We start from the raw sequence: 17,605 nt of genomic DNA, 5'->3' as shown, positions 1-17,605 counted from the left end.
CTCACCTCCCGCGGCCGCCCCTCGGGATTCCTCGGCCCCGCCGCGCGGGAGGAGGCGGGGTTGGACTCCGGGACGCGGGGGCTGCCGGGAGCTCGTTCCCCGGGCAACGGGGCCGGCCCGCCGAGCGACAGCGGATTCCGCCGAGGGCTAGAGCGACAGAGCTACAAGTGGAGGCGGGAGGGGCGCGGCGGAAGTGATGCATCCGGCTTCCGGCGGCGTGGGCGGGGCTTCGGGTCTCTTTCCGGGGATATCGGCAGACTGCATGGATGGTGCGTAAGATGGGCCGCTTCCCCGGGGTGGGGCGGTTGTGGGTGTCACGGCGCGGACCGCGGGCTGGGCCTGAGGCCGGGAGCCTCTCGGGTTGAATGGGATCCGTGCGTTGCCCCATCCCAACCCTCTGGCCCTGCGCGGGCTCTGCAGTCGATCCGGGAGCCCGCCAGTTTTTCCGAGCATCAGTTTTTTCACGTATACTCTTAGAACGAGATGCTGCACCCAAAGGAGTGTCAGCAGATCCTGACATTCAAATTATAATTGTCATTATAAATTAGCATTAGCCGAGCACTTTTCCTGAACTCTCCTCAGTCGGAATTACCAGCCACAGAGCTTTTTGCCTGTAATAAAAGCTATCGTTCAGCGAGTGCTCACTATGTGTCAAGTAGCGTTCCAAGCACCTTACGTGGATCAGCGCTTTTGAGCCTCGCAGCGATCCCATGAAGTAATGTCAATTGATGGGGAGCCGAGGCTCAGGGGATAAGTAATGGAGTCACCTACTGTCCTTTACCTCACTCCACCCAGTCCTGTGACTCTTACTGGTCTGTCCTTCCTACTAGCTTGTGAGATTCTTGAAGTCAGAACTGGTTTTGGTTCCTAAATATGTGCTAGATGTGGGGCAGACAGATGAGGAATCAGATGTGGTCCTCACCCTAAGGAGCCCCTACTGGGGCAGAGAATCCCTTAGCAGATTATATAGTACAGGTCATAAGAACTGTTTCTGCATTTAACACATTTTATTCAACACCTACTGTGTGCTGAGGTTATGAGAGGGAACAGGACAAGTATAGTCCGTACACTGCTGGAACTTACAGTCTGAATGGGGAATATAGACCTTAAACAAGCAAATCCACTACACCGGTGAGTGTCACGATAGCTGACGTACAGGATGTTGCAGATGTCTAATACAGTAAATCCCAACCCACCTTGGTGTTTTAGGAAGACTTTTTTGTGGAAGTGACTTTCTGAAAACCTAAATCAGATCATGTCACTTTCCTACCCAAAGCTCATTGCTCACTTTCCATTGACTTGGAATGAATAAACCCAGACTTCTTATCTCAGCCTGTAAAGTTCTAATTGCCTAACTGCTTCCCACTTTCTACTCCTGTTCTCTGTTTCATTCTAGCCACACAGGTCTTTTCTTTTTTCAAACTCACCGAGGCCATTCTCACCGTAGGGCTTCTCATTCAGGCCTCAGCCTAACTGACACCTTCTCGGGGGTTACTCTAACACAAGAGCCCGTTTTATTTTCTACATGGCACTTACGATCTAAACTGATCATGATAATCTCATTGCCGCTGTCCACTTCCTCTTGGGAAAGTAAGTCCCATGACAACGGACCTGGTCTGTCTCATTCACTCGCTTCATCCCCCATGCCTGATGTATTGTAGGCGTTCAACTAATATAAGTTAGTTGTATAAGTAAAGAATAACTGAAAAGCCAGTATGCCATTTAAAAGCAGAGCCATAAATATACTAGGAGTTAACTGGGTGACTGGGAACACACACTGACAGGAAAAATATTTCAGATCAAAATCAGAGCAAGTGGGAGAAGCTGGAGAGGTGACGGACAGGACTTAGGTCACAGAGGTTGTGGTATTATGGTTTATTTTTTATAATAAATGTTTGGTCTTCATCCCATTCCTGGCACAGAGCTCCTAAAACCCATGATATTTCCCAAGTGGTAAGAGTGGTCAAGGTGTTCTTTTGTTATGCTAATGATTGACTTTTGGAATGGCCCTAGGTCACCTAAGGGTGGGGGATGCTTGTCTGGGAACCTGCCTTGTGATTAGAGAGTTGAAACTTTTAGTCCTAACCCCCAACCCCCACCTCCAGGAAGGGAAGAGGTGCTGGAGGTTGAATCAATGACCAATTATCTAATCAATCATGCCTATGTTATGAAGGCACCATAAAACTCACAAGGAAAAGGACAGGGTTGGAGAGTTTCCAGGTAGGTGAACAGGTGGGGACTCGGGGAGAGTGGAGCACTCAAGGAAAAGGGAGAGCGCCTCTTCCCACACGCCTTGCCCTATGCATCTCTTCCATCTGGCAGTTCCTGAGTTATATCCTTTTATAATAAACCAGTGATCCAGTAAGTAGTGTTTTCCTGAGTTCTGTGAGCCTCTCTAGCAAATTAATCAAACTCAGGGGAGGAGTCTTTGGAACCTCCCATCTATAACTGGTAGGTCAACAGGTGACAACCTGGACTTGGGAGTGGCTTCTAAAGTGGAAGTGGGGGAGGGCAGTCTTGTAGGACTGAGTCTTTAACCTGTAGGATCTGATGCTCTCTGCATGTAGATAGTGTCAGAATTGAGTTTATTGCTGCTGCTGCTGCTGCTGCTGGTGGTGGTGGTGGTGGTGGTGGTGGTGGAAAAAACACACCGGAGAGGTCCTTGTGGTAACAGATACTCTGTTGATTACTTGCCATATGCCAGGCCCTCACAACTTTACATATGTTATCTAATCTTTACATCAACACTTTGAAGTAGATATATTTTATCCCCATTTTACAGATGAGAACATTGAGGCTCTGAGAGGTTAATTAACTCACCCAAGATTGCACAGCTGGCAGTGGGAGAGCTGGGTTCTAACCCAGTCAGTATGGTCTTCAGAGTCTAATCTCCAAACTGTACCACTGTTGTGTGTGTTCTGGACTCCTGAAGGGGCCTCACGGAATTTGGGCTTCGTCCTGTGGGCCAAGAGAAGCTTTTAAGGGGTTCTAAGTGGAGAAGGAGAGAGGGCACAGCAGAGCTGGGAGAGCCCAAATGGCCTGAGTTGGCTTTTGGTGTTCTGGGGGTTGCTTTCCACAGGAGCTGGAAGCTGGATGAGTCTTAGAGCCTGGGCAGCACTCACCCCAGGAAGGAAAGAACTTTCTAGCAGAAAGAACTGCATGTACAAAAGCCTGCAGGTGACTCCACTTTTCCAGAAATGCCAGTAGTTCCTTTTAGCTGGAGATGGAGGGGGGTTCCAGGTGGGACTTGAGATAAGTGTTGAGGCAGAGAGGGAGTCAGGACTTCTTCCTGTGTCCTAAGCATGGAGATCATCTCTGCGTCCATGGGGCCCAGCCTTGTCAGGGTTTGGGGATGACAAGCACTCGTGAGCCACAAAGCTCTGCACACGTGTGAGGTATCAAAGTGCCTGTGGCTAGATAAGAAGAACCCGAAGGCATGGGACATCGAAGAGTTTTAGCAGAAAGTCACTACTTTGCCTTCTTTCCTACCTTTGAAAGTGGTCACAGTGCTTAAGGTCAAACTTTGTGGTGCCATCAAGCTGAGAAAGGATCCAATTATCTCTGGTGAGTCTTAAAATGTAAAAACAATGCTGTTTTTTTCTTGTTCCAGGAACTTTCCCAGTCATCCAGACTTCTTTGTTTCTACGACATTTATTTGTCCAGTTGATGTAACATTTCAGATCGTTTTACTGTTGAGAATTATAAAGACATTTGCCCTCCAACTATGATCATGAATTTCATAGTAACTATGTTTCTTTTACTGCCTATCAGCAAAGACCCTTAGAAGTGCAACACCCAGGAAACCTGTCTCATCTGTCAGTGCGAGAAAAATTAAGGACAATGCAGCCGATTGGCATAATTTAATCCTGAAATGGGAAACACTCAATGATGCAGGGTTTGCGACTGCAAATCATATTGCCAACACGAAAATCAGCTTATTGTAAGTACAGGTAGAGCTCAGAGCTCTTTTCCCTTAATGATTGGGCACACGTTTTCTGTGAGTCTTTTAGGGCAGGAAGGGTAGTCTCTGTCAACATGGATGAATTAAATTATATGAAGCAAAGAAGCAAGTGGTGAAATGATATATGCCGGTATGAACTGTATATGTATATTTTAAATATAAAATTACACTACACGTTCCTTGTGGTTACATCTGTATAGAAAATTAGAAAAACAGATTGGAGGGACACAGGTTAGTTCATGATACTGGCATCTAGGAAAAGTGAGTGTTGGGATGGCAGGTAAATGGGACTCTCTCTTCATAATGTTGCATTTTATTTTGTGATACTGTGATATATAATAAGAAATACCTATTTGGTCTTTACCCCTGTTCCTAACACAGTTCCCCGAACCCTTATAATATCCTAATTGATAAGAGCAATGGGAGAATCTTTTGTTACAGTATTTAGTTTTTTTTGGTCCTGAAATAGTTCCAGAGTTATAAAAGTGAAAAAGGTGTCTGTTATTCAAAATAAGCCCCTTTCAACCACACCTGAGTTTATATTAATAAGGTGACTTTTGGAAAGCCTCTAAGGATAGAGGCGGGTTGCCAGGGGAACCAACCAAGCCATTAGAGGACTGGAACTTTCAGGACCACCCCATCACTCCCTACCTCTCAGCCAGGTGAGGGGCAGGAGCTTGAATTCATCACCGGTAGGCAGTGAGTCACTCAACCATGCCTACGTAACTGAAGCCTCCACAAAAGCCGAAGCCTCCACAAAAGCTGAAGGGATGGGCTCGGAGAGCTTCTGGGTTGGTAAACAAGAGCGCTTCCATGTGCTAGAAGCGTGTCTCCAAACTCCACAGGGACAGAAATGGCTTGCTTGGGATGCATCTGGACCTTCCCCTGTGCACCTCTTCATCTGGCTGTTATTCCTTAATATCTTCTGTAATAAATTGGTAATCTAATAAGTAAACTTTTCCAGAATTCTGTGAGCCACTCTAGCAAATTAATCAAACTCGAGGGAGTCGTGGGAATCTCTGATATATAGCCTGTCGGTCAAAGTACAGGTGACAACCTGGACTTCCTATTGACTTCTGAAGTAGGGGGTAGGAGGGTCAGTCTTGGGGACCGAGCCCTTCACCTGTGGGAGCTGATGCCATCTCCAGCTAGTTAGTGTCAGAATTGAGTTAAATTGTAGGATCCCCAGCTGGTATCTGGAGAATCAGAATTGATGGTGTGGGGACACCCCCTCCCCCACCTTTGGCTACCAGGTGACAGACGTGGAGTAGAGTGTTGAGAGTACGAGGGGAGACAGGAGTGTTTTTCCTTAGCAATGTCTTTTAAAAAAGACAGGAATTATAAAGGAAACTGGTAGCTGTTGCCAATTCTGATTAGGGGGTTTTCTTTATGACTCTTTGCACTTTCATATATATGTATTTTTTAATTTGTCAAAGTTATAATTATATACACATATCCTCCAGCTTACCTTTGTCGATGGGCCAATCTAGAGCCTTCCTGACCCGTGCCTGGGCTCTCGCCAGCCTCTTCAAATACATCGTGCTCTGCAGGCTTCCGCTACCTTTTTCTGGTGGGGTCCTGCCCAGCAAGTTCCCTGAGCTGCTCTGATATTTTCTGTTTCAATGTTTAATTTTTTCCTTAAGTGTTGATTGTGACCCCACCAGATTAATTTTGTGCCCCCTGGGCCACAGCCTTCAGTTTACAAAACGCATTCATGTCTTGGTCATCTTTGTCGCCCAGCGCTACGCCGAGGATGTCACAAGGCTGAATTTAACTGACTTAAACTTTCGTGCAAAATTGAGTAACTGGTGGATATATCATTATGCAAATATCGTATGCAAATAAGCAAACATGTTTAGTGACACGAAACAACACCTGAGCTGAATGTCTGCTGTGATTATTGGGTTTCCTGGGGTTTATCATAACCGAATGCCATGAGCTTATGGGATATATGTTGTCCCCACTCTTTCGTGTTATCCAGGAGTGAAAACAAGGTGGAATTAGAGAGCGGCAGCCTGGCTTCTGATGAAGACGCAGAAAAGGTGCATCCGGGATACAGTAAGGAACTCGAGCTGCTGTGTGAGAAGCTGCAGGCCACCTTAGACGGTTTGGTAAGAGCCAGGGACCCAGCCACCCGTGCTCACTGTCACTGACCCCAGGGGCGTGTTTCGGGTTTGCTTGGCTCTGGCAGCATTCGACACTGTGAGTGGCCTTTCCTTCTCCAGACGTTGGTTTTTCCCTTCCCAGCCTCCTCTGTTGGTCTCTCTTCTGCCTGTCCCATAAGTGTTGGTGTCCCCCAAACTGTGGTCCTCGACCTTTGTCCTTTTGGTCCTGTGTGTTGTCCGGGCAGTGTCATTGCCGTCCAGGGCTCCGCAGTAAATCCGTTCAGGCGCTGTGCGCCCTACATCTCTCTTGCATCCATTCCGGTCGGCCAGGTATTGCTGAAGGCGAAAGCAGCCAGAGATAGCACGTGGGCGAACGGCTGTGGCTGTGTCCCAGCAAAGCTTCATTTATGGACACTGACATTTTATATAAATTTCATGTGCCACAAAATATTCTTCTTTTGATTTTTTTTCCCCCCAACTATTTAAAAACTTAAAACCCACTCTTAGCTTGCTGGCCAAACAAAAATGGGCTATGGGCTGGATTTGGCCTGTGCACCCTGCTCTAGCACATAAGAGAGACTCTTAAATGATTGTTTAGTGACCCAATGGCTGGATTTCACTGTCCACCTAGCTGGCCGCAGTGTGGGTAGCACATCGCACATCTGCACAGAAAGAAGATTTTGTGCGTAGTTGAACTTGGATAAGTGAAGCTTACCCGTGAACATAGATGCTTTATATTTTCACCTTTTTTGGTGGAAATGTGTCTAATGCTTTACATGCTTCCTTGCCTTTTTAAACAGAATATGTGAAATATGATTGTATTTCTTCAAGATACCACTTAATGCAAATTTAGGATTCCGCTTATAAGGCAGACTTAATAGGTTTAAGAGTTTCAGGATAGAACACTACCCTTTGAAATATCACATCACTTGTAAAATGCATAAACACTAAAATTGATGGTACATTGAGGACATTTTGGTAATTTTGCCTTTTCTTTGTGATTGAAATGCAGCACCATACCATCTTCAGGATAATTTGATGTGTGTGGGTCTATTTGTCTCCTCTAAATGAACAATGAGGTTTTTGTGATTCTGTTTTGTGATTCTGCCTTCCCTTCGCTTGGGGTGCTGCTGCTAAGAGACCCTTGCCCCACGGCCCAACTTCCTCCACTTGTGCAGGTAACAAGGCGACAGTGTCATCAGTAACCTCAGGTTCAGCCCCCCTCACGGGAAGGCAGGAGGACCTGGGGTGTGGGCTCTGTGATACCTCTTTTCTTTGCTTTGTCTTCATTCACACTCTCTGGTAGGTGAGGTCTACACACAGGCTTCTGGACCAGTGGGGATTAACACAGGCAGAGTAATCGATTGAGATTTGCATGGTAATAAGCTATTGAAAACTGGCCATTTATATTATTTTGTTTGTTTATTTTTTGCCAAATTGACCCATTCGAATATGCAAGTGTTTTTGTTTGGACAAAAAGCAGGTGCACACATTGTTCCTGAAAGAGAAGAAACTGGATGGCTCAGTTCCTATCTTGAAATAATTTAAACAGCCAATGAAGTTGAATCCCCACTGCTTGGTGGTCAGGTACACTTCAATACTAATTCCCTCGTCATTTGTCATTTTCATGTGTCACCAGGTGCCACCAGAACCTCTCCATTCTTGACCCACTGTGTTCCTTTGTGGTATAAAACATTTCACAGAATCCCAAAATTGTGTTAGAATGAGAAACACTTTTGACACATACTAATGTGACTTTTATAAAACGTAAAAAACCCTGGGAAGGATTTTGTTCCTAAATGCCATTGGCTTTTTTTAGATCACAGTCTCATTTCTAACTATACACACGTATACCACACGAGGAAAAGTGTTTCGGACAGGAGTCTGGTGGGAAGAGGAGGCATGCCTTCCATTCGGACACGTCTTTGCTTGGCTGTCCTTCGCTCTCCCTGTTCTTACGTGGCAATCTGGTCTCATGGGCCTCCTTTCTCAGCCCCACTGACCTGTGTAAGGAGAGCGAGCCTGCAGGATGTCAGCAGTAGAGTCAGGTCCAAAGAGGCCAGCCATGGGCTCCATGGACTGAGCAGTAGCAGATGAAATGTGAGGCCCCTGCCCCATAGCACAGGTCCGGGGTGAGGATGCCATCGCCTGGCCTGAAAGCAGTCACCGGGTGACTGCACACTCATAGTGAGCCAGTTGCCGAGATTTCCAGATAAAGTCTGGGCTGAGTCTATGAGAGCCAAGGAATGAGGGGCCCCTACCCCCCATCAACATGGGTAGAGACCAAATGGGTGCATGTACAGGGGCTGCTGGGGACTGGGGCGGGGAGCCGGGGCAGACCGTGTGTCCCACTGTTGGAAATGTGCCCCCAAAGGCTGACTGATTACTCAGCGGGTTTATTACAAACATCATCAAGGAATTAATCCCGCGTGGAACTAGATTGGTGCCCACACGTTTCATCCATTCTTACACCAACCTCACAACTGTAGCACATCCCATGCTCTTATTACTTAGTATTTTTCTGTAATACAATTAAAGCCATGTTGTAGAAATGTTAGCTGAATACTGCTTCTCTGTCAGTCTTAAGCGTGGGGCTTCCTCCGTTCTTTGAAAAGAGAAGTGTTATTTCTTAAAAAGGCAAGTGTTAGTGAAATGGAGAGGCATAGTGGTAACCAGAACTGGCCGAAGACCAACGAGGGAGGAAGTGCTGTCTCACCCTGGGCTCAGGGTTGCGAGTGCAGCCCACACTGGGAAAAGGTGGGCCCAGGGTCTGCCCAACCCCGGCGCCTGCTCCCGTGCATTTATGTTTTAAATGAACAGAGTTTATTTTAGGACAGTTTTAAAGTTACAGAAAGGTGGAGCAGTCTCCAGTTACCGTGAGCGCTCCCAGCCCACCCCGTCATACGTTATACATTTACTGTCACGCATTCATACATTCGTGTGGCGATGCCTTATAATTAGGGAACCGATGTTGATATGTTGTTATTAACCGAAGGCTGGTAGTCCCTTCAGACTTTCTTCACTTTTCCCTAGTGTCCTCTATCTCTGGATCCCATCCGGGACAGCACAGTAAATTGTCTCCATGTCTCCTTAGGCCCGTTCGCTGTGACAGTTTCTCCGACTTTCCTTGCCTTGGATGGCTTTGATAATGCTCATCACGTGTTTTGTAGATTGTCCCTCAACTGGGAATTGTCTGTTTTTCTCAGGATTTGACTGGGGTTGTGGGTTTTTCAGAGGAAAAATCACAGAAGCGAAGTGCCCTTCTCATCGCATCACATGAAGGGCACGTCCTATCAACAAGCCGTGTCACTGGTTGTGACCTTGATGACCTGGTTGAGGTGTCTGTCATGTTCTTCCCTCTTCAGAAGGAAGTCACTGCAGCCCACACTTGAAGCGGGGGAGTTGTGCCCCTCCCTGAGGGCAGAGCGTCTACAGTTACGTGGCTTCTAGTGGATTCTTCTGCGGGAGAGCTGTCTTTTCTCCATTTACTTGCTTATTTGTTCCTAGCAGTATGGACTCTCGGGTATTTCCTATATTTGAACTTACAATCCAGCACTGCTTTATTTTGTTCCCCAGTTGCTCCTGCTTTGGCCACTGGGGGTTCAGGTGGCTTCTGTGTCCCTTTGACAAAGTCCTATCATTGTGAGTTGTTTTTTGAACACTTTCTGGCCTTACAAGGTGCTCTAGGCTCGTCTGTGTATTTCCTGCTTTGGTCCTAGAATCTTCCACTTCTCCAAGGAGCCAGTTCCCTTTATTGGAAATGGTATTAGAGGCCAACACCTGGGTGCTGTCTGTCTGCTCCACGAATCCCTTCTATCGTAAAGTGGCTTGAAAGAAGTTCTCAGTTTTTGTTCAAAACCAAAAGCTGACGTTATAAGGACATCAATGTTGTGTTTTCTATTTTCCTCCAGCCTTTAGAGAGAATGGTTTCCCAGACTTGGCTTTAAGTGTCTTTAATGAATTTGACCTCGGTGGGGGGTTAGAGGTGCCCCTTTCCATAAGCTGGACGAACACTTTGCAGTGTGGTCTGCTAGTGTGGGAGGAGACGTGTCGGAGTTGAGCTGTGAGCGTGGGTCAGTTCACATACGTGTGTGTGACAAGTATGGTCATTGATGACCAGAGTCCAGCGTGGCAGCTCTGGCCTAGCATCAAGGCTCCAGGACTTTCTTTTCTTTGATTTGGTGGCATCAGGGAGCTGCTGCCAGGGGAGAGGGCAGAACACTGGGTGTCAAGAGACCTAGGGTCAGAAAGTGCGGTATCAAGTCCTCACTTCGTCCCTCCCGAGCTCAGCAACCTTGAGAATTTTCCAGCTGTGAGACAGAAAGGATGAGTCCTGCCTCTTGGGGTTGGAATATCGACCCTAAAAAGTGAAATATCGACCCTAAAAAGATCGGGAAAGGACTATAGTTCTTTAAAAATTAATGTTAGCTAAATTTAGTGCAAGCCACTGCAGATGTAATTGGAGGGCAGGGGGAGGGCCAAGTGCAAGGGATTCAGGTTTTGATGATTTACACGTCTTTTCCTATCTGCCCCGTGGACATCAAGTTAACTGTACTTAGGAGTCAGAAATGTGGGCTTGGAGCCCTGTGCTACCTAAGCCAGAGATCTAGTTACTTCACCCATTTGTTTTACTTAACAGACCCTTCTATAGCTCCAGCTTGGAGTTTCACAATGAACTTGTCCTCCGAACCCCCCAGGACAGCAGGCGCTTTGTCAGACGCACTGTGCTGACCAGTCCCGCGGGACAGCGGGGATGGTGTCGGCATCTACAACGGCCGTGCAGGCGGTGCAGCTACCTGGCTTCGTGCAGAGGCGCCGTCAAGGTCAACTTCTTATCAGTTCCTTCCTGTGTGAAGTGTGTGGCTGCCTTTCATTATTTGTATTTTATAAATAAGGAAACCAAGCCTCGGAGGTTTCAGGAAATTCACAGGCAGCTGATAAGAGTCAGAAATGGCCTGATTTAATGCCTCTCATGTCTTTCATTCCATAGAAGCAGGAGCATGCCCTTCAATCCCCCCTGGATTTTGGTGCTAAAAAATTAGTGCTGTTGGGAAATGCTAGTGAGGTACAACACGGCACACTTCCTCTTCTCCAGGACTGGAAATCCGGGGTTTCTTACTGAAGGAATCCAAACTAATGAAATTATAGCAACTGTCTGCCTCCATCCCCCTGGAAATTTGCTGTACATAGAGTTAACTGTGTTGAATTATTGGACTTTCGGTCTCAACAGACTTACATTTCTTAGCTTTGAAATCTTAAAGAGTTATTGAATCTGAGACCGGAGTACATTTCAAATCATATTCTCGTATTCCCAATTAATATCTTTTCAGACTAAAATACAGGTGAAAATGGAAAAGCTGTCTTCAACTACCAAGGGAATTTGTGAACTGGAAAATTACCATTATGGGGAGGAGAACAAACGGCCCCCCCTGTTTCACACGTGGCCCACAGCCCATTTTTGTAAGTAGTTCTTTCTGCATTGATTTCTAAGGGTAGATGAGGAGAGCATTTGGTGTCAGTTAGATCTGGTATGCTGAGAAGCTGACAGGCTTTGACATTTAACTCAAGAGTATCCATTCGGAGGGGAGGAGATGGGGGCACCTTAAAATGAGATTTCTTCTCGGCTTTATTCACCTAATAATCGGCAAAGAATATTAAAAGTGTGATTAGAGACCCATGAAGCAAGTTGCCGTTGTTAGTCGTTTAAGACCAATGGGTGGAAAGAGGCCCATTTCCTCTGCAGAGGCAGAAATCCTTTCTCTTTTTTTGAAGTAAGGTGGGGTTTTTTCTTGTTTTGTTGTTGTAATTATCGTCGGTGCTGTTGCTGATTCTGGTGTTGGGCGAGGAGCTCTTGAGGGTGGCGAGTCCTCCCCAGCCAGTAGCACTTCCTTCAGTTACCGCCCTTCAGGGAGCCCTGCCTCCTTTCAGACGAGGTGTCCCGCCAGCTGTCCGACATGTACGAGAAGGAGCTCCGCCTGAAGTGCAGCGTCGCTGAAGAGCTCGCTCACACCACGGACCACGACCTCACCCTCAGCTACCTGTCCCTGTGGCTGCACCAGCCCTACGTGGAGAGTGACAGCAAGCTGCTTCTGGAAAGCATGCTGCTCGAAACAGGGCACCGAGCACTGTGACCTCCCCACGTCTTTGCGCATGTTCCCCAGGCCGTGGACCACTGGCCTGTGCAGCCCCATGGAGGACAGTGTTCCATGCAGGACCCAGTGCCGTCCCCAGCATCATGCCCTGTGCTCTGGAGTGGCCATCCCCTGACCTTCATAGGGTGTTCCAGGCTGGACCATCTCACCAGCTCCCTGCGGCCTCTCCAGACAGTTGTAACTGCTGCGTGCCACCTGCCACTCAGTGGCATCTGTACCCATTGTGAACCTGTCACCCATGAGGACATCTGCGTGAACTAAATGAGTTCCTCAACAGAATGATGGCGTGATCTTGTTTCTGTAAATCCGGTGTATTTTACATGGATTACATTTGTGTAAAAAATTCCTGATTCAGTATTTTTACTCTATATTGATCTGTATTGTTTAAATTTGTATGAAACTATATTAGTTTTGTAATCACAGCTAATGTTTAAAGTACCATAGAGTTATCTGGGTAAAGATGGCATCATGGAAATGAAAACCACCTACAGAAAAACAGCCTCTGGGGGCGGCCGGTTAGCTCAGCTGGTTAGAGCGCGGTGCTCTTAACAACAAGGTTGCCGGTTCGATCCCCGCATGGGTCACTGTGAGCTGTGCCCTCCACAACTAGATTGAAACAACTGCTTGATTGAAGCTGACGGGTCCGGGAAAAGCACTTAAAAATAAACGTTTAAAAACAAAATGGCCTCTTTCCACACTGCGGATGAGACAGGCCAAGTGAAGGACCTCCTGTGTCACTTCTAGTATAAATCCTGTAGTTCAGCAATATTTGCAGCCAAGTATGTGGGGGTCAGTTCTGCCACTGGTCCCCAGTGCGATGGGATATGGGGTGTAGCCTCCGAAACTGAAGTTCTAGGGTCGCGGGAACAAATGCTTCCCAGGGAAAGAAAAGAAAATACGCCCAAAATAAAAGATTTCCTATATGCCAGGGATGTATTTTGAGAACAAGTTATCTCACGGTGCAAGGTGACTTATCAAAAGCATTTAAAGGCAACATTTCTTAGAACTTCTCTTCCTTCTGCCTTTGTAGTATTTGTTAAAATGCAGCCACCATGAAAGTAGCCATCACACATCTTGTGGGCTGCAAACCGCATGGTTAGCATTTGGCAGGAACGTGTCCTGCTATGTGCTCCCCTGCTTGCTCTGGAAGCAGGCTGTCGTGAGCTGCAGGGGCAGATGGACGGCCTCCCCCCCACCCCCCTGGAGGCATGAGGTCCGTCAGCAGTCAGGTTTATGGGGTCACTTAGAGAATAAGTGCTTTTCAGAGGAGACACTGAAGGATTTCTAGGCCTTTCTGGGCCATTTCATGTTTCTTGATGCCACCCTCCCCTGGACACCCAAGTTGCCCAGGAGAATGAATGGAAAGGATCGATACTGCGAAGGACAAACAAGTAAACGAGCTAAGTGATGAACAAATCCAGTGCCATTGGCCCAGAGATGCATCACAAAACAGAAGTGGTAGCAAGTTAACGGAAGAGATCTCTGGCTGTTGAAATTGCTGAGTTCCAAAGTCATTACACAACTGTAGAAATAACCCGCAAACAATTTCTATGTGAAAGAAACAATGACATCGGAGAACTGGTATCGGACTTCTAAGCACAGTGGCTTGATCACAGTTATCTCCTCTGCCCCCAGAAATCTCACCAAATTGACAGTAAAATATAAAAATACCAACAAAAACAAAGAGAACAGAATTGGGGAAGGGTTTAGGGATGAATTCATGATGAGTACATTTAATTAAAACAAAAACATAACTCCAGGAAACACAAAAGTTTATACAAAAGCATGAAAGTAATCACAATGTACCACACACAGCTCAGCTGTGGGCATTTGCATGTCATAAATAATGTGACCCAACAGTTGATCAGCCATTCATGCTGTTCACCAATATTCCTGGAGTCCTGCCTTCCTGGCCCATGGAAGCCTGCACTTCCGGTTCCCCGTGGTTGGCTGAGATCACATGGCTAGTTCTGGTCACCAAAGTGCATTGTCATTGTGGGTTCTCTCCCTCTGACGTAGCCACCAGCAGGGTTAGAGATGTGGCTGCCTCTGCTGGGTCCCCCATCTGGCCACAATGCGATACAGCCCTCCTACCAAGCTATGAGTGACATGTTGTGTGAGCAAGAAACACATACACCTTTGTGTTTTAAGCTGCTGTGGTTTTGGAGCTGTTACTGCTGCCTCTCCAGACAGACTCAAACACTTGAACCATCTGGGAGAAGGTTTGGCAGAGACTGCTGGTTGTCCTTCACTATTGATTCTCTGCTTCACTTAAGTTTAGCCTGGCACGTGGCTACTAGTTCGGGAGTAGGTGTGGCCACTTGACTAATGAGCCATGAGCAGAGGCCATGTGTGCACCTTCCAGATCATAGCCCTTAACAATTGTGTGTGCTCCTTCTCACGTCCTAGAGGACGGAGCAGACACATGAGGGTGGTGAGCCTTGTAAGAGTCCCGGGAAGAGGGCCACCCTACAGGGTGAGGAAGCATTCTGGGTCTGCTCCACCTCCAGAGCAAAGGCACTCAACTTCCCAAATGCCTACCAGCTCACATTTTTACTTCAGAGGTCACGGTCTCAGTGTGTCTCCCTGCAAATTCACATTGAAATGCTAACTTAGCAAATTCACACTGAACGTGACAGTATGAGTCGGTGGGGACTTTTGGAATGCTAAATTCCCGAGTGAGTGTGGAGCCTTTGTGAGTGGATTAGTGCCTTATATGTAAAAGAGGCTCCAGAGAGATCCTCAGTTCTTTCCAGCACGTGAGCACAGCGAGAAGTTGCCAACTATGAGCCAGAAAGAGAGACCTCACCCGAACAACCGTGCTGGAGCCAGAACGTCCGACTTCCAGCCTCCAGAACTGTGGGCTAAATTCTTCCTGTTGTTTGAGATGCCCAGTCTCTGGTGTGTTGTTACAGCGGCTGGAACAGACTAAGATGAGACAAATAAAAGTCGGCCTTGCTTACATCACTGCTGTCCTTGCTCCCTCTGTTAAAGCCGCCAGCTGCTCTCCTAATAAGTGGAAAGTTGGAAGTGTGCCCATGGGTGGCAGTGATGACAGTGGGGGTGGCATGGGACGTGTTCATCTTCTGCAAGTCAATAAATAATGCCTGAAACTGCAACAGTGTAAGCTTGTTAGTGATGGAAACTGGAATGCTGTAAGGGACATCTCAAAGACCCGCATGAAATGATACATATGTGACGTGATGGAAGTGTTAGCCAACACTATGCTGGTAGTAGTCATATTGTGATGTGTATGTATCAAATCAACAAAAAAATAAGAAGAGGAGCTACCTCCTTTAAAAACAATTTAGCGAATTGACACTAAACTATATGCATGTATAATTTTGTTAAAAATAAAAATCAAACAGCAAAAAGTAAAAGTAAGCAAATGGAAACAACCAAGGCAGTTATCTCTAGGGAAAACAAAAGCTTCCAAGAAAATGTCATCATAGCCCACAAGCTCAGCAATGAACAGTATTCACACCTCAGTGGACGCAGTGGCTTGTGACACAAGGATAACAAGTGTGGAGCGGGGCCAGCATGTGAGCCACGTCCCCACGGCTCACAGCAGTCCGTTCGTGGATAACATCTAATGTGAATAAGTCCAGAAACTAGCACGTCACCTGAAACTAAAATTAAATTTTTAAAAAACCACGATGGGGCGGCCGGATGGCTCAGTTGGTTAGAGCGCGAGCTCTGAATAGGGTTGCCGTTCGATTCCCACGTGGGCCAGTAAGCTGCGCCCTCCACAACTAGATTGAAGGCAACGAGTTGCCACTAAGCTGCTGGAGGGGCGGCCAGATGGCTCAGTTGGTTAAAGCACGAGCTCTTAACAACAAGGTTGCTGGTTCAATTCCCGCATGGGATGGTGGGCTGCGCCCCCTGCAACTAAGATTGAAAATGGCGACTAAACTTGGAGCTGAGCTGCGCCCTCCACAACTAGATTGAAGGACAATGACTTGGAGCTAATGGGCTCTGGAGAAACACACTGTTCCCCAATACTCCCCAATAAAACTAAAAAGAAAAGAACCCACGAGAGTTCAGGCACAGGGAGGAAAGTGGTTATCTCAGCCAAGGTCAGACCAGCTACTGTGCATGAGACCCTTTAGTAGCATATGACATTTTAAACTATGTATATGATTCCCTAGATGAAGACAAAAATCTATCTTAAAAGTCTGGACTCAGAGGGCAGTAAAGACTGACTCCCCCATGACCCCCTCTCCCGGGTCAGCCCCGTGGCCTGGTGGGCGTGGGAAGATCGGTGTGGATGGACCTGGTGCCTCGGGAGCCTGACGGGACTGCAGCTACAGGGGACAGGGCAAAAGACAATTTCTGTCATCATTCAGGAGTAGTTATTGATGGCTGACCATGGACTAGCCTCCAGCTACCATGGTCAACGCTGGACACACATCCTCATTGAGGCCCACACTGGCCACACCGTGGTCACTCGGGTGGTGTGAGTCCCAGGTGCCTCTTCGCTCCTGCTCCTAATCGGAGTATCTCAAACAAGAAGTACAGTGGCACCTCAGTTTTCAAATGTAATCCGTTCCGGAAGACTGTTCGAGTTCTGAAACGTTCGAAAACAGCTGACAGCTAGGCCTTAGGATCTTGCACTCAGCGGAAGCCACGTGACATGTTCAACTTCCAAGGTGTGTTCGAAAACCGAAGCATTTACTTCCAGGTTTACTGCGTTGGTAAACTGAAATGTTTGCCAACAGAGACATTCGAAAACCGAGGGACTACTGTACAATGAATACAAGAGAACGTTCTTGATGAGAAGAAATTCCTACTTGTTTTCTGTGTAATAAGGGCATGTCTGTGCTATCAATGTGTCTGTATTCGGGGACCCTGCAGATGCTGCCCTGGTCCCCATGCATGGGTGCGTCAGTACTGATGGCTGCAGGCCGTCAGCATGTGTCCGGTGGATGAGTGTGCGGCTGCTGTCAGAGCCTCCCGTGCTTCAGCGGCCCGGTAGGGCAAGGCTGCCTTTTACCCTTCAGTTAAATTCACCCCTCCCTTTTCAGTAGTAGCATGTACACAAAATAAGACGCGTTGGGATATTCGATAGTGTAGTGTCCTATGAATAGAAAATAAATGCATGTTTAACAGGGCCTCGTCCCGACCAGGGTCAGAACTGACCCAGCTTGTTTATTTAGTTGCCTGCTGGGTCATCGAAGGACTGGAGTCCTATGCCTCACATTCCTCATTCATAAAATGCAAGTAGAGATGACTTTCCTTCCTACTTCCCAATAAAAAGCTGCCCAGAATGGCTAGCTTATTTATTTTTTTACTGAACCCAGAGGAAGCTTCTAGTATGGGCCACGTCTGCTGAAAAAGCAGCACATCACTGAAGAGGAAGGGGACAGGCGTTTGGGACCAGGAAGCAA

At 47.1% G+C, this 17,605-nt stretch overlaps 2 protein-coding genes across 7 annotated transcripts in view; one reads left to right on the top strand and one right to left on the bottom strand.

The window, feature by feature from the left end:
• The window catches only part of TECPR2 (tectonin beta-propeller repeat containing 2), an 87,394-nt gene extending 87,255 nt beyond the window's left edge, over positions 1-139 (bottom strand). For both annotated transcript variants that reach the window (XM_019747190.3, XM_074326898.2), the window contains exon 1: positions 6-139. The gene's annotated coding sequence lies outside the window, so the exon portion shown is untranslated. The remainder of the gene's footprint in view (positions 1-5) is intronic.
• On the top strand, positions 140-15,182 carry CINP (cyclin dependent kinase 2 interacting protein). Of its 5 annotated transcripts, none has more exons than XM_088797526.1 (6): positions 140-269; positions 3,772-3,940; positions 5,943-6,072; positions 10,764-10,889; positions 11,397-11,526; positions 11,995-15,182. In XM_088797526.1, the coding sequence occupies exons 1-6, from the start codon at positions 197-199 to the stop codon at positions 12,195-12,197; spliced, it is 831 nt and encodes a 276-aa protein (XP_088653652.1). In that variant the 5' UTR covers positions 140-196; the 3' UTR covers positions 12,198-15,182. The 5 variants fall into 5 exon arrangements, with proteins under 5 accessions (XP_088653652.1, XP_088653654.1, XP_088653655.1 ...); XM_088797528.1 differs by having other exon boundaries at positions 11,961-15,182; XM_088797529.1 differs by having other exon boundaries at positions 11,975-12,178.
• Positions 15,183-17,605: the final 2,423 nt, after the last annotated feature.

The sequence above is a fragment of the Rhinolophus sinicus genome, chromosome 3 (assembly GCF_057876585.1).
Source record: "Rhinolophus sinicus isolate RSI-liver-muscle chromosome 3, RSI-T2T, whole genome shotgun sequence".
Lineage (NCBI taxonomy): Eukaryota > Metazoa > Chordata > Mammalia > Chiroptera > Rhinolophidae > Rhinolophus > Rhinolophus sinicus.
This window is presented reverse-complemented; position numbering and strand designations above follow the sequence as displayed.

Bases quoted from the DNA above. Each gene is read 5' to 3' on its own strand.
- CINP (XM_088797526.1), top strand. From the start codon at position 197: ATGCATCCGGCTTCCGGCGGCGTGGGCGGGGCTTCGGGTCTCTTTCCG. The intron at 270-3,771 runs GTGCGTAAGATG...ACTGCCTATCAG, and splicing joins ATCGGCAGACTGCATGGATG to CAAAGACCCTTAGAAGTGCA. The intron at 3,941-5,942 runs GTAAGTACAGGT...CGTGTTATCCAG, and splicing joins AACACGAAAATCAGCTTATT to GAGTGAAAACAAGGTGGAAT.